Source organism: Thermobia domestica, chromosome 8 (assembly GCF_964235325.1).
Source record: "Thermobia domestica chromosome 8, izTheDome1.hap1.1, whole genome shotgun sequence".
NCBI lineage: Eukaryota > Metazoa > Arthropoda > Insecta > Zygentoma > Lepismatidae > Thermobia > Thermobia domestica.
In genome coordinates this window covers 213,835,042-213,852,617 of record NC_137461.1, presented here as the reverse complement: position 1 = coordinate 213,852,617, position 17,576 = coordinate 213,835,042, and the positions used below count along the sequence as shown (strand labels likewise).

General features: G+C 35.4%; 1 protein-coding gene across 1 annotated transcript in view; it reads right to left on the bottom strand.

Moving 5' to 3' along the window:
• LOC145693435 (E3 ubiquitin-protein ligase RNF169-like) overlaps nucleotides 1-16,155 on the bottom strand; it is a 144,357-nt gene extending 128,202 nt beyond the window's left edge. Inside the window, exon 1 of the mRNA XM_081769429.1 lies at nucleotides 15,735-16,155. Coding sequence (XP_081625555.1) covers nucleotides 15,735-16,065 — 331 coding nt within the window. The 5' untranslated portion in view covers nucleotides 16,066-16,155. The remainder of the gene's footprint in view (nucleotides 1-15,734) is intronic.
• Between the last annotated feature and the right edge of the window lie 1,421 nt (nucleotides 16,156-17,576).

The window sequence follows — 17,576 nt, the reverse complement described above, 5'->3', positions numbered from 1 at the left end:
AGATCTTACAGTTCACTCATAAGCTTAATGAAATACAGTGTTTTTATTTTAAATGAAGTGGACGTATTGTTATTTAACTAATCCCCAAATGAAAACCTCTCGCAAGTTAATTTTATAGTTTGTCCCACTCATTCTAGATGGTGAGTGGAAGGCGCCTAGTAGCACTCATCTTTGCATCCCCAATTAGGCACAGAGTGGCTAGGTTGTCATGGCGGAGATGATCTGGGTCTTTCTCAGAACATAAGTCCATAGTTTAAATGATATTTTATCACGTAACTAAAACCCACCCTTCCCACCCTCTCTATGAAGAAGTGTAATTTTAAGTATTGTGATCGTATTTTCTCGAATTAGGTTAAGGTATTAAGTTATAATGTATAATTGATATAGGTGGATTGCTGGAGTTCAATCCTAGTTTTGGCCCCAGAATTTAGATTAACATGGTAATAAACAAAAGTAAATTTAAATCCCTCCCTTCCCACCCATGGTGAATTATGCGAGTTCAGAAAATTTAAAACAATAGTAAATTTAAAAACCCTCCCTACCCGCCCATTCATGGTCAAGTATGTTAAATTAGTAACTTATACATCAGTAAATGAAACCCACCCATCCCACCCTCGCTTCGATTCAGTATAAGAGTATAACAAGTGCGACGACTGAGTTCGATTCTCGTCTATATAACAGAAATGTGCATCAGTGATATTTTAAATCAAATAACGTATTACGTTCATCAAGCATAGTAATTTAATGGTAGTTTGTGTTATAATCTTTAGGTTAATAATAATAACACATATAGTGATAATATATTACAAGTCTACAATAATAATACTAGAGAAAAAAAAAAAAGAAAAATAGTGAAATAATTTTGTTGTTATGTGTATTCAGAACGTATAGAACGTATATAGCACACAGAACGGGATGCATGTATCAGACAGGATCTGATGAGCGGACGACGATTGTCGCTCAAGCGTTCAACACGAGTGTAGCCGAGTAGACACGACGGCACACGATTACGTCAAGAGCCGCACGAATTATTTGCTCCGTTTCGAAGTTACGAGCAGAGCAGGCAGAATAACAAAGACAAAACAGTTGTTGTATAATATATTAAATATAACCTACATTAATCTTAGAAGTAAACTATTTAGTATTTAATTAGTAGTAAATAGTAATAGGTTATTGCAATGTTGTCCTTAAAGAACAATCACAGGGTGCATTATCCTGTTCTTAAAGACAATGGAAAACCTGCGACGATGTTCAGTAAATCAAGGTACTATTCCTTAGATTTAGGAGTTTTAAAATACTTTGCGGAATATTATCCGACATATGACGAAACGAAGGAACAGACGTTTAGAGATAACGTTCTGGGTAGAAGATATAAGAACTATTATATGATTGAATTCTCAGAGAAGAATTTCAGCGTTGATGATTTGGTAGAATTAGGATTCAGGAGACACTTTTTGTCTATAATTACTGGTATTTCAGAGACAAATACGTTGATACGAAACGCTATATTTTTCGCGATCAAAGAGGATCAACTAAAATACAAAGTATGTGCGTTATTCACTAGTGGTGCTAGTCAAGAACTGGTGAATCAATGGCTTGATCGTTTTAGGAATAGATTTGTCTGCACTCAGGCAGTAAAAATCTCAGATTTTATTAGTACCATAGCGTTATATGAGAAACAAGCAAAAATCGTAGTGGCGAGCGATAAATCGTTGCTAGATTTAGTAGCTTTTGCGTTGTTCTTTAAACAACGGACACCTTGGTTATCAGCCTAGAGATGACCAAGAAAGTAGAAGAGTTTTGTGTATAGATATTAGTATTATTATTATTAGTTAGATATATGTATAGGATAAGGATATTATTAGTAATTATTAATGTTTTAAGTATTTAGTTTGGTTATTAATTTGATTATAAGATATTTTGTTTTAGTAATAGAGGACGTAAGTATATGGGTAGTTATAGTAGCATTATTAATATTGGAAAAGGAAAATCTGACTATCAATTGGTTTTATTGCAGTATGTCTTTATGGCATATAGTTTTAATGTAATTTTAATAGTGACGTAATAAAAAGAATAAAAGTAGGTAAGACTATGGAGAAAAGAAAAGCAAAACAAAGGAAATGAAATATGAATGATTTTGTGATTAGTTTTTGCATTAGGATTTTAGATGTAAGAAAAGGCAAGAATGAAAAAAAAAAAAAACAAGAAATGAATGATGCAATTGAAGTAGATTTAATCTAGACTTAAGTTAAAATTAAGAAACCCTGATAATTAGGCCAAACCTTTCATTAGGGGAAACTCTAATCAGGAAGGAAATCCCATTCTCTTCGAGTTAAAATTGGGCGATTACCGAACGTCGATGAGAATATTTTATTTATTATGCAACATAAGTCTTCCGTGATTGTTGGAAAGAGACACAGGAGTTGACTCGTACATCACGTGTAAAGCCGTGCAAATTTTTTTTTGGTGGAGATATCGTACCAATAGTTGTAAGAAAGAAAAATCAGATTTTTAAAAGGTGGGATTTTTGAGAAAATGGCGTCCAAACATGGCGTCTTAATGAAATTTTCAGCTTTTCATCATGGTATAACGTGGGATGCAATAATCAGAAACATAAGTCCTTTACATTTTCACTAGACCTTATGGAGTAGATTTCGATGCTAGAAGCAGATGGTTGATATTGGTCGTGAGGACAGAAAAATAAATGTTTGAAGTTAGCAAAAATTTCACCAAAGTTGGCAACATTGCGAGTGAATTGCGCGATTCCTATTGGACCAATAAACGAATTTTGGTCCTCCACCGAAACATACAACTTTATACTCTTCTTGCTATTGCGATTATGTTACTAAGTAAACTCGTTTCTCTAAAATAAAATTTTTAATTTGACATGTTTTTCATTTTTTCGAGCAATCCGAGAGGAAGGCTGTAAATCTTAGGAAAATTTTTTTTCGGCAAAAAGAAAAAGTATGGGTCTAATAATATTGCATGTAGATCCCATATAATAAAAATAAATGAAATCTGAGACTATGATGGGAACCAATTGTGGTTTGCCTGGACGATTTGAAATGGAATCGGTCGAAAGGTCTTCTTGCTCCATTTCAGATTTCTGACTCACCTTACAGATTTCTTTTCAAAATTTCATTCATGATCTCCCTTCTTTTGGCATATTTTAAATAATCTTCATATTTCTTCCGAGCAGAGATGGCATATGTGAGCATTTTCTGTGTGATAGCAATACCATAGATTTGTTAGCAATTAATAACAGCATCATGCGCTCTCCTCCGGGTTATGATTATTATGTTCGCTTTCGTTTTCAATCAGACCGACTAGTTGACTGAGAAACCAATCCAAACTGTAACATTTTCGTGAGAATATATTAAATTCAATTTTATCACTTTCCACAATGATAAGTATGTTTTGTTGTTTGAAAGAAGGAAAGCAAAGAAATAGTCGAATTTGCTAATTTCTTGCTTGTCCTGATAGATATGTTTCAAAGCTTGTGAAAAGGATGTTCTGGCATTGTCACACAGTACTGAGTACTCCAGTTTTGCATTTTTTGCGAGGCCCTCTGGTGCTCTTGCTTTGAACAAATAATGAAAGACGCATTTGAACCTAGTGCAACCACCCTATGATTGGTTTAAAATTAGAGAAGAAACAGGGGAAACAATCCTCTGATTACTTTACACCTCAAGGGGCTTCTTTCTTTTAACTTAGTGGTTCTCAAAAATGTCTGGCATTCATTTCGAAATTGCCATAACTGAAGTTCCTGTACTTCTTATAGGAACTTCTAGGGCTGCAAGCCGACATTAGCTTTATTTGTAGGAAGCAAGTGTTCAGCATCATTAAAGTCAAGAGTCTCTAAGAAAAAAATCATTATTCAACGGTAGATTTTCTATTTTTTCCTGACCTTTGTCTCTATATGTAACTATTTTCCTGTCTTTTTCTGACAAATTTTGAAATTCCTGGTATTTCTTGCCTGTAGGCACCCCTACACTTACACACTATACATTAGAATACATGTGTTTATAATATTTTGAAATCGGTATTATACGTAGAAACACTTTGTAAAAAGTACAAATCTGAAATTATTCTACGAATAACAACGTACGCAATATTGTTTCCAATGATCCCCATATTCGAGAACGAACTCTCATTATCATAAAGTTTAACTTACAAATAACACCCAACAATTCCACCGTGAACGTTTCGGTAAAAAAAGTTACTGTCATCCTCAGCACGGATTGTTTCAAACAATTAATTTACGAGACGATTTACATCCGTTAATAATCTTTCCTCATCACTTAATCTGAAGTAAACACTTATGCACTCCCAGAAGACGTTAAGGATTGAAGGCGTTATTCAGAAGACGTTCTACGGACTGAAATGATGATTAAGACCAGAAATTTTACGGCCACAGATTTAAAATTGGAAGTCATAAGTTATCAAGGCATAATTATAAATTCACCTTTTCTCCCCCTCACACATAACTATGTTTATCTGCGGAGTGAAAATAAAACATACATGAAATAACAGACTTGCAAGCAAATAAGCCACTAGACATCTTTAAGTACCCTATTGTCTCCTTAAATAGTAATATTGTGGCAGGACTCGATTTTCGAGGAAAATAAGTTGTATATTTTTATTTTATTTTTATGTTTATGTCACGAAATCATTAATTAAGGTTATGGGATTAAATGTTGTATATGTGAGTAAATGCAAGCTGCACAATCTCGCTAATGTTTGTGTCAGCAGTTTATTGTAAACACATGTGTATAAGAATGTCATCGTTGAGAGTCTGGCAATGTAGGAAGGAAATGTTGACAATGTGTCTTTCTTCACATTAGCCAGATTCTAGAAATTGTATAAAGTGAATCTGTAAGATTTCACGAATTTCATGAGATTACGGATGTACGGAGAATTGCTTAGAATCGGGAAATCAGAACGTGTCGAGGATTGCAATTTTGAGTTTTGACACATGGAAGGAATTTGTCTCTCCATGTGAAAACGGTGTTACACGTGCCGCAGCAGACGAAAAAGCAGACGATGGTAGTTGAACAACGCCAAACAAAACCGGAGGACGAGAAGGTTTTGGGAGAGTTCGAGGACAGTTTGATGACAGTTTTGAAGAGAGTTGGAAGACAGTTTGATAAGAGTTCACAGACAGTTCTTGGACAGTTTACCGAGATTCTACAGTGGACAATTCTTCGAGAATCTATGATTAAGTTACCGTGATCATTCTTGGGTTCGAGTTTGGAGAACCACGTTCTACATGAGAATCAGCCAGATGATAGGAGGAGACAACACTTTGTATTCCAAAACATCATAACGACGCAGAACTTCGGCAGAGACTTGCATTGAGAGGAGCCATACCTCAATGCTCATTTTCGTTTTCCACCAACAAGGAGTTTCAGCTTAAAAGGAGCAGAGTTCGACGCCAGAACGACGTGGGAGTACACCAGTTTTATCAAGGTATGTGTGGCACCGAGTCAGAATTCAAAAGCTCAATACTTGATCGTTCTGTACCTGTCTGGCAAATGAATCTGAATATCCGTCATAACTAATATTCCGAGATCTTACAGTTCACTCATAAGCTTAATGAAATACAGTGTTTTTATTTTAAATGAAGTGGACGTATTGTTATTTAACTAATCCCCAAATGAAAACCTCTCGCAAGTTAATTTTATAGTTTGTCCCACTCATTCTAGATGGTGAGTGGAAGGCGCCTAGTAGCACTCATCTTTGCATCCCCAATTAGGCACAGAGTGGCTAGGTTGTCAATATGTACCCTATAGTTTCAATCAGTAGAAACTTGAGATCACTGTTTCTTAATTTATAAATTGCCAACTTCACATGATACAGGTAGTGCACAGTAACAGGAGATACAAAAGTAGAAGGGAAATTTGAACTGAAACATTACTAAAGGAAGTGTATAACTTTAGTGTGTGCGACTTTAGTGCACGTGGTCCTAGGTTCGATTCCCGGCGGGAAAACACAATATATTTAATCATTCACTGTAATTAATCATTTTTTTTTTTCATTAACATAATAGCAGTGGTGTACTTCATCTAGAGCCTTTCAATTCCAAGTACGACCCTGCTGGTGCTGCTGTCGATGTCTGTTTTCCCGTACCTCTTTAGAAAGAGGAAGGACAAGTTGCTGTGGCCGAGATCCTTCAATTGTTGGATGCGGACAGGATTGCCACATTTAATTATTTCGCGGACTTCTCTGTGCACTGTCTTGTTAGCTATTCTAAGTAGCCTACGATCGCGAAGACCACACGTCTGAATGACAAACTGGCAACACAGCCGAAGTCATTCACTACTTTTTCTCCAAAGAGAAGGCAAGGTTTCCTCCATAAGAGGACGGTGGGGGTGCGGTCGAAGTAAGCTGAAATGGAAAGGCTCTAGCAACGTTAATTTTTTTTTTTTTTTTTTTTTGGAAGAATCCTTGCTGAGGACAACATAAAACTTTCGCTGAAACGTTCATGGCGGAATTGTAATCTGAATGTTTTCGACAAGTACAACTTCAGTTAGTATTTAATGTGCGTCTTAACAAATCACGTAGTGAACTTTGTGTTCATCTCTTGAACTAAAATTCACCCAAATATAAGTTAAAGTTAACTGCCGCAGATGGTGGGCCCCAAATATAAATTTACGGAGAGATGAACAGAATCAGACGGTATGTCAGCATGAGAGTGACAAAAAAGGTAATAAAGACCAACAGTGTATGATGATTAATTAGGGAGAAAAATTAGGTTAAATTCTGGACTATATGAGTTTGCGTATTGATGCAATATTAGGTAAACAAGCAATAGAGCATAATATGGCAATGTTTCAAACCCACAGTAAGACGTGTATGCTTCAGTAGTGGTGGGAAAACAAATTTAGAGCGAAAACTAATGAAAGGGGAGTTATATCTGAACTAAATGTGGTGAAATGCGGCAAAATTCTGGGTGCTATCCCATTTTATGGGGGCATATATTTGTACAATCTACGGAAGAAATGCGTTACTTGATTTCACAATAGGTTAGTAGGCCTACAACTAATCATAAAATAGTGGTATCTTAACTACTACATGTATAGTAAGATAGAAATTCGAAATGAGAAGTGTGCGAAATGAAGTGTTATGTGAAGGCAGTATAAAAAATGATCATGTAAGTCGGATCACAAATTTAACCCAGCTGTTTATTTCTTAAAAAAAAAAAAAATAAAATAAAATAAAAAAAAAAACCTGGTTTAAACCAAAAAACGAAACATGTTCGTAAAAGTGTAATTGTTCGTAATATCCTGATGAACACACATTTGTGGATTATCACGTTTCACTCCCGCATATTATTCCTATTATATTCAGACCCATATTCCCCATTTATTACTCAAAGAGATTATACTACTGCACAAAAGCAACTTCTTTTAAATATAAGTTTATGAATATTTCTTTTCTGATTTTTCTATAGTTTATTATTATTGTTATGAAATTGCAAAGAAAAATTCTAAATATTGATTCGTTTAAATAATGTTTACTATTGATAAAATACATCGAAATGCCACACTTCATAAAAACCCCACGAGAGGTGTTTATTGAAATGAGAAGTATCTTTGGTATCTATTTATGTATAAATGGGTCAGGGCTGAAGTTAACTCAAATACAGTAATTCATATCTTTATTTACTTTTCTTACTGATATGCAAATTACGTCGTTGTATTTCTTTAACTTCGACTAATAAAAGTCGTAGCTAACTAACTTGGACTAAATTAGTTCTTCTATACTCTGCACTATTTTGAACTTGTCCATATGTAATAATGTATAATGGTTTCACTTGTGCAACTGTTTGTCTTTTTGTCCTGAAATGACTCTTAACAATTATGTTAACAAGTATGTAAAGATCAGTACAACGTACTTTTCATCGGAAGTCCGTGAGTGAGTCGGCAGACGTATCGCGTTTGTGGCCAATTAGTTCCAATTTCGAGCTCAAATGGAGGAAAATTTCTCTCGGATGTAAGCCGAGAAGCGGTTTGGATTTCGCTTTAAGTTTGTGTGACCTCTTCCAACATAACTCGGTTGTTGCATAATAATACAAAGGCGAAACAAACTTATTTCTGTCCATATGTGATATAAATACATAGCGCAAATTATGTAAACCAAAAAAAAAAAAAAATCCTGGTTTAAATTTTAAAAAACCGGGTCTATTGGTTCTTTTCAATAAAAATCATGGTTTTTGCCAACCCTGAGTTGTGCCTTCCATTTCAACTCAGACAAATAATAATAATAAATTGTACCATCACCATTTCAGATATTGTTGGAACTTTTTTTTATAGCAACTAGACATGTTTTTAAGAGGCCCATATCTTTTTGTTTTGTCTAAAAAAAAAATTCCCGCCAAGTAATGGGCCATCAAAGACGAGGAGTACAATGTATGAAATGTAGAAAACATGGAAAATGGTCAACTTCGGAGCCACACCATTTAGCTATGGAGACAGACAGAGCTATAGTTCTTGTTGTGGTATGTACATATGGACATAAATAAACTATATTTTACTATAGTTTGGTTTGCGCATGCTTATCTTTTTGTACATAAATTAATAAATGAACGTTAGTTTATCTGAAAAGTCGAAGTTTGCGAATTTTTTTGAGCACTTCCGGTTTGAATTTTAAAATTATGTCCGGAACAATTGACTCCTGCTTTATAAATTGTTCCAGACAAAACACGCGCTGCTGTACCGGCCAACGCTCCATTGTCAACTGAATCCAAGGCCACCTGCTAACGGCTCACAGGCATCTCACTTTCCCCTCTCCCATTTCTCGGCGGTGTTGCCAACTCACAACGAGATAACCGAAATTGGACCACCCTGTATATCGACCGGTATTGATGATACGGCTATGTAAAGTTTGGAAAAAATGCCCAAAATAGCATGTTCAATGTATTTTGAAACTGGAATTGCAGCTCTCCTAATTGAGCTAGCGAGATGGTTGAGGTGTCATTTTACAGTACTTTTCATGTCCTTTCCTGTGATATACAACGGATAATGGGTTCGTTGTTTAAAAAATTCAAAACTAATACTTATTTTTCAAGAATACTCTGTACGTAGGTTAATAACACAAAAATATTGTTTTACACTTCGGTGAAAATAAAAATGAACACTAATCTGAAGAAAGAGTGCAGATCATTTCATAGTAAAACTTTTCAACAAGTAATAGGATATGTTTATCACTTAAAATTGAAAAAAGTCACATTTGTTCGGCATACATCACTTTCAAGGAAAAGATAACTTCTTCCAGTGGGAGTTACAGCATTACTTGGATATGAAAATGATGGAGATGGCCAGGTGGATGAAGAAAAGTCATTTTTACGTCATCAAGTTCTTGACTTTTCTGTAAAACATACCCGAACCACCAATTTCCTTCATAGGCAGCGGCGACATAGCCTGATATATCTTCTAATTGAAGTTTATTTGGAAATTGTGACACTTCCTTTTCCCAACCCTGACAACCATCTGAAAAGTGTTTCATCAATAATGTTGATGAAGTTTTGGAAATGAATGCATGATATTGCTGTGTTCCTTTGATAGTCAAAGCTTGATCGAAGCGACTTAAAGGGAACATTTTAGCTTCAGTATATTAGTCTTGGGTTGAGTAGGGAAAATTTACTTTGGTAATTTTTTCTACTGCCCACTCAAAAAGTTGTCTTGGGGTTTGAATTTGACGTTATAGGTTCTTTGCAAACTAGCACGAGCTGCCAGTCTCTTGACTGAACCGCGTACTCCATCGCAAGGCCTTTTCCATGTGCTATAGCCAAGAAGTACCACCCTCCTTTCACTTTAAAAGCTGCCTCATGAAAGCAGAGGTTCAAAAAGTTTTTCTTAATTTTTAAATTGTGCGGAAGACCCATCAGAAAAATAAATAAATCTTGTTTGGAAGTTTTTTGAAATTTGGATGTCAGAAATGATATGAGTCCTATTTTGAAAGGTGTAAACAGCAACTGTATTGTGCTCTGGGCAACCAGAAACAAATACATAATTAACATGTTCAACTTTGTTTTCCTGTTTGAAATATATAACAAAAGAACGGATTATGACCTGTTGGCTTGTGTACCCTGTGCTTTATCTTGTAGCACTATGCTACAATATTCAGAAAAATCATAGATTACAGCAAATTCTGATTCTTTGAGATCTTTTGTGTACTTAAGGACTGTTCTCTGTTGCTTGGCAATGAACTCAATGTTATTAGCCGTTAAAGCTGCTTCAGTTCGTTTGGATTGTTCAGGTTTAACGTCTTAACGTAACAGCGAGATTATGGAGGTTTGGACATATTACTTGAAGTGGCATCTGAACCACTATTCAGTTTCCACCTGGGAGAAATTTTGTGGGCTCATCGGGATCCCTTAATTAAATTCAACTAACACAGATGATTCGACATATGTGAAAACGTCACTATGAAATCACGTGGCATTTTTTAATTTTTTTTTTAAATAGAAAACAAACACCTGGTTTAAACCAGCCAACCCTGCTGTTATACCAGTACTATATGTATACTTTTTACAAACCACGTTAATTTACAGTAACATTTTTAATTGTGAAATTTGTATTAATATTATTTTAAAGTTCAAAACTATCAGCACTTTAACTTGCTTTAAGTTACTTAACTGCAAGTTAGTTTCTAAAGTATGAGGTAATAAGTATAGCCTGCAGATTACAAGTCGCTATGATATGTTTTAGATCCAGTACTATACTATTCATGTTAATGTGCTTTCAAAACTAGAAACAAATTGATAGCTCAAAAACCCGTGCAGATTTGTTTTGAAGAAAGGAATCTACGTCACATAGTTATTGCGGTTACTCAGAGAGGGTCGAATCATAAACGTCATTTTAGTAACAGTGGGTGGAGGGTTTCCTTGGCAACAGACCTTAGCATTCCAATGTTGCCAATCAGGGTTGGCTGGTTCAAACCAGCTGTTTTTTCCAAAAAAAAAAAAAAAAAAAAAAAAAGCTTTAAATCGTGTGAACTTCATGGTGACGTTTCCACATATCAAATGATCCCCATTACGTTTATCTACTTGTCACCATTGAATCAAGGGGTCCCGTGTTTAATTCTCGGTCGAACCACAACCTATCTTTCAAGTGTAAACCAAGTAGCGATTCGAAGTGTCCCTCTAAGCGAAAGTCTTCTCCGTGATAACCTTGGTATTTCATAACGATGTTAAGCCTAAACATACGAAATGAAAAAAAAAAATATATATTTCTACTTGAATGAATGCCTGTTGTATTATAAAGAAGCCAAGGTTGCTTAAATATATTGATAGAAATTACCAAATTTATCAACTGCCTACGTAGCTTCCAACATCAGCTTGGATTTGACTTTGTTTTAATTTTATTGAATGATATCTACATACCAAATTAGTAATTTAATACCTCAGTTTTAGAGTAGTGATTATGATTCGTTGACCTTAAAATTTTACATACAAAATACATTTAAAGTATGGCTAAGGCGGGAGTTTCCCGATTTATATATAATTCTGTATAAGTTTTTACTTGTGTAACTGTTTATCTTCTTGTCCTTCTGAAATGACTCTTGACAATTATATAATAACAAGTAGGCCTATGTAAAGATCAGTACAACGTATTTTTATCAGGAGTCCTTCGTGAGTGAGTCGGCAATCGCATTTGTGACCAATTAGTCCCGGTTTCGTGTCCAAATGGACAATTTCTCTTGGATGTAAGCCGAGAAGCTGTTTGGATTTCGCTTTAAGCTTATGTGACCCCTTCCAGCATAACCTTGTTGTTGCATAATAACACCAAGGCGAAACAAACTAATTTCTGTCCATATTTAATGTAAATACATAGAGTAAATTATTTAAACAAACAAACAAAAAAAAAAAAAAACTGGTTTTTTGTATTTTTCAATAAAAATCATGGTTTTTGCCAAACCTGTTGCCAACAGTAAACACGTGTATTTAGAAGGAAAGAAGCTATTTGTCTTTCGTTTCTTTGTATGTGGAAGTGATTTAAAAACACACACACAACACCCCCCTTCCCCCCCCCCCCCCCGCGTCCTTCCCAACATGCACAAACTGGAACAACAAACGTAGCCTTTCATTTATCCCAACAAACCAATATTTAGAATTTTCGTTTTTGTTAAGACTCACAGGACAGTTCCAGGTGATGATTCACCGGGATGCTCACGAAGTGGCAACAGCGTATCACGTGCTTCTACAAACGTCAATTTGTTTCTAGTTTTGAAAACACTAATAGTGCTCAGATTTATTCCCACAAGTTATATATATATATATATATATATATATATATATATATATATATATATATATATATCTAAAAGGCATTCGTGTACTTTTCAGCTAGGTACAGGGTATTAATGAAAATTGTAGTGTTAGTTTCAAATTTTTTAAACAATGAACCCATTATCATCCTAAATTCATATTTTGCCAGCTGCTTTACAATGCTATCTACTCATGGAATTAATTTCAAAATTTTAAAATATGTACTTTTTGAAAAATTTTAAAGAAATTTGATTTTCAATTTGAAAATAAAAATTTGTATTAACCTATATGATGTTGTGTACCACCAGGGTTTGCCCAAGTGGGCCCAGCCCGAAAAAAACCGGGCTTTTTCGGGTTGGACCCACCTGAAAAACGCACCTTAAAACCCACCTGGTTTGTTGAGCTTTTTGTTAATATATTATTGCTACAACTAAGGTGATCACATTGAAAGTGATTTTTATCAGATTTTGGACTTTCCTCGGGCGAATTAAATGCTTTCATGTTAAGGTACACAACAACATTCTACATAAGAGCTTTATTAAGTTCTGAATGCACTGAATAAATGAAAGAAAAACTTACCTTAGCTTAAGATAATTATATAACAAATTAATGTATGAATTATGCTTATAACCTATTAGAAAAAATGCAATTTTATATTTTAGAAAATACTTTCCGTAAATAGTGTGCTTGACGACCCGGCTATGCCTAGGGACGTTATCCCTCATACGTTTGACGAGTTGAAAGCCATATATGCCGGTACTACCAGTAAATATGAAGTGCATTAGTAAAATTGATGGTAGCACAAGTATTCTTTAGTAAAATTTAGTTTTCCAGTAATAACAGTCTTGGTCAGTTATTTGTTGGTACTCTTCAAATAAGCATTCTTTAGAATAAACATCAACAACAGCGTAAAAATTCTTGTCAAATTTAAGAAGCTTAATGCTCAGAGTTACGAAATCTACGTAACACTTACTACTTCAAGTGCTGAATTCAAACTTCCGTACTAGTGGAAGTTTCGATGTACAGTAAAGAAAGCTACATTTTCGAGGGAAAAAAAAAGTCGCGAAAGAAATGCTCGGGAAATTCCCGCAAAAGAACGCACGAAGCATCGGAACTGAATATTTCAACAATAAAACTATTTATTTTACGTTGGAAGATATTTAATTTCATTTAAACATTTTGAAACATTTACTTTATAAAATACGAATTATATCTTTGTTAATTGTTTTAAATTAATTTTCTGGAAAGAAACGTCTTGCAACAAATGCTCGAAAATTTCCCCTAATTAAACGCACAAAATATCGAAAGTGACCTTCAAAGAATACAACCATTTATTTTACGCTGTTAAATTAATATATTTGGTGTTCATATTTGGCGAATGTCACTGAGGCTACTGGGATGATTCGATCTCCATTTGTTCGTTCGTCTGCCGGTACCGCACATACAACAGGGTACCACTTTCAGTCTTTTAAGTTTAAATTTTCAGGGCACAAGCACGACACACACTAAATTTCCAGTATAGATTTTACTGGCATTCAAAATGGCGGCCATTTTTTTAAAACAGCAGTGAATAGAAAATTGTAAGTTGTGACAATGATAATCTTGAAATATAAATTACACTTTAACACTTTTACCCCAAAGACATTGAAATATTTCGAAAAAACAATTAAACCCGAAAAAACCCACATAGGCCCAGGTGAGTTAAGCTTTTTCAAAAAATCTGTTTTTTTTCTCAAATCCTGTATACCACAGGAAAGGGCATGACAAATGCTGTAAAATGACACCTTAAACACCTCGCTAGCTCAATTAGGAAAGCTGCAATTTCAACTCCAAAATACATTGAACATGCTATTTTAGGCATTTTTTTCAAACTTTACACAGCGCTATCTTCAATACCGGTCGATATATAAAGTTGTAATATTAATAGTCTATATTAATAAAGTAGTCTATATTAATAGTACCAATGTGCAAAATTTCATGACAACCTGAGATGGTAAGGTAAATTTTGCTCTCAAATTATATTGATTTGACGTGGAATGGCTCAAATATAGCTATCGTTATATATTAAGATGTATCCCATAGCATCTATTAGGAATTTTGAAATTAAAGAATTAGTGGAATATGAATACATGGTAGAAGCCTCATCACGAACTCATACGATCCCCTTGGTTCAGAGGCGAGCGATCTACCAATGAGTCACTCTGCCCTGCACCCCCCACCCCTACCCAATTTCTGCAAAAGCTTAAGAGAAAATTGCAACTACTGAATGTCGGCGGAAAGGTTCTAGAACCTCGCCAATGTGGGGCGCGGGAAACCTAGTAGTAGAGAGGCTTCTCAGTTACTGTAAAAGTATTACAGGTAAAGTACGTTGAGTGTGGCTTAGTAACAGATACTGCTACATAGAGTGACTGTAACAACTGTAGTTTACATCAAAATGTTAGCTTATAAGCACCTGTTCTCATCTTGGTGCATGTTTTTCTGGCAGTTCAGAATTAAGATATATTAACAAATTTACGCTATTATTTGGGTATGCGCACGAAAATACTAGAATGCAATATATTATTATTTATAAGGATGCTGATGTGGAATAATTATTAAAAAACAGTCCTTAATCTACACGAAACCATTTATGGTAGCCTACATGTTTTCCGTGAAAGTGTAGGAAAAAATTTCTCCAACGGAGAATACCAATGTTATGGAAATATACAAGGGCTAACTGCTGTATCGCCGGACCAATTTTAGGGAATTTACCGGGTCAATTGGAGAATTTATTTACGTTTGTGAGGAAAAATGAGTGAAAGGCAGGTAAGGGGAATGGTAAAAGTTAAGAAAGTGTTTGTATTTGTTGATTGTGGGTAAGTCTTTAACTTGCCCATTTCATGTCGACAACAGAACAGAACCAACCACTGCGTGGCTTCTAACCCGTCCGTACTACAACTACTTACACTATGGATCCGTATAGTAAAACTGCACGCCTAATAACGTAATCTAAAGTAATTTTGTGTAATTCAACCAAATATAACCGAATACAATATATTCTCGTACTTTTTCTTCGATTTTCAAATTGGTCCGGCGATACAGCAGTAATGCCAAATACAATGTGTAATTTTAACATCCGAAGTTTTAACCTTACATTTACTGAATGTGCACGTTCAAGTTCGTAAACAATCAGGTACTATACTAACTACAACACAAAACAATTTCGGATTTCGCTTGCTCAAGGTTCTAGCCTTGCACTAACTACATATTCTATATAATGGAATTATTCTATCAGTTTCAAGACTGCTGTACAAATAAAAATATTAAATGAAGTGCCTACTGCAAACTAAATATCTCAGCAATATACAAATGAGTATTACCATCTACAACGGTACAAATTGTATCAGAAATAAGGTCACAGATGTGATGTAAATCACAAGACCCAACTTGTCACGAAGAAAATTGCTCAACAAAATCAACTTACATTCTTCTAGTGCATCATCATCTCCATCAAGTTTGGCTTGCACTTCGAGAGGAAACTTCTCCTGTATATAAGACCATAACTTATCATTCACTAAATTTTGACTTTTTGTCGCTTTTCTCAGCCAACTACCTATTCGAGTTCTACAGATCGGACATTGTAAACTGTTATTTTCAATAGTTCGTTCAAAACACTGAAGACACAAGATATGTTTACAAGGTAATGTCACTGGTTCGATAAAAATACTTCTACAGACTGGGCATAATACGTCCACTAAGGTGAGCTGTGCTATATTCTTCGGCAACGTATTAAATTTGTTTGAAATGGCTGCCATTTTAGCGCGAAAACGGAGCCTTTAGCTACAAACACCATTAGAAGAGCCACGAAACGTTTCTAAACATACCCACAGGTGTCTCTGTTTGAACTCCAACTATTAGAACAAATGAAGGTCGAAATAACGAGATAATATCTGAAGGTTGCAGTCGCGCAACTATTAAATTGTATTTATGTCCTTTTTTTTCGTACATTTAGCATCTGAAGTGGACGCATCAATATATGCAAAAAGTAAAAGAAACAATAAACAGTGTAAAATAGTGAAACAGTGAAAAATACATACAATAGGTTATTAATTATGGTTACATGTTACATATCAGTATTAAAAGTAAAGTTAGAATAAGTAATTATTACTTAAGAGTGTAGGTAAACAGTGGTGGATACAGAAATTGTATTTGAGCGGGGTTGGAACAAAATAATTTAGAAAACAATAGAACTCATTTTTGCTGCTCGAATTTGATAGTAATATATAATACACTTGCACAGAGTTAAAATAGGTTTGTTCACAGAGCCAAAGAAGTGGCGTTACCTTACATTCTACCTCATTTAATTAAAACGCTTATTTTATTATTATTGTTACATTGCTCAATGTATCTCATTGTAATATTTTTCTGTATTCTTAATGAGCTAGGATTTAAAAAGATCTTCGGGAAATACATTTGTGACAAAGAATACATTTCACAAACCTCAAGACAAAACAGCCCAATAAGCTTTCCGCCGGCGGGCCGCCGTAGGCCCATCGACGTGCGAATGGCGGGCCGCTAGCGGACGCCGCTGTCGGGCCACCTGCTCGATTACACTAATTACGCCTTCGTCCCGCCGGCGGGGTATCCGCCGTAGTCCCGCTGCCCCCCCGCCTTTAGCCGATACCCAGCCGCTGAAATCCCCCCACGTATTTCCCCATGTGCAAGACGTAATCGGATCTACCGCAAACCACGCCGGATTTTACTCAAAAATTTCTCTTCATGTGGCCTTTATTCATCTTCTCTTAATTTTGGCAACAACGTATTGACACATAAGCGCTGAAACCTTTATACCAATACATGATTAAAATACAAAGATTTAACACCATTTTCTAAAAAGAAATTCATTACCATCCGGGAATAGGTTGGCTGTAGAAGGCTTCAGCTCAGCTCAGCTTGAAAGTGTGGTTTTGTGTCGAGTATCGGACAAAAGTCCCTGACTCGATGACAGCTATAGAAAACAAAATAATTAGACATGTGGGGGTGGTTCAGAATATGAGATACGACGACGTCATGTGACCTTCAGCTGCAACTGTCGCAGTGAGGGGGAGAGTGTGGATAAAGAGTTATGCTACAACCGTGGCATTCTGTAAGTTCGTCGGTGTGTATGCGCTGTGCCAATGGCTGCTATAGCGGGGTTGACGTGGCGAGAGAGGTTGGCCCAAAAACGAGTATGGTGTTGATGTAATACGTCCCGGATAGGATATATGTTTAAGTCCTCTAAAAGTTGACGATTACGCGTATATCGGTCATGGCCTGTTATGATACG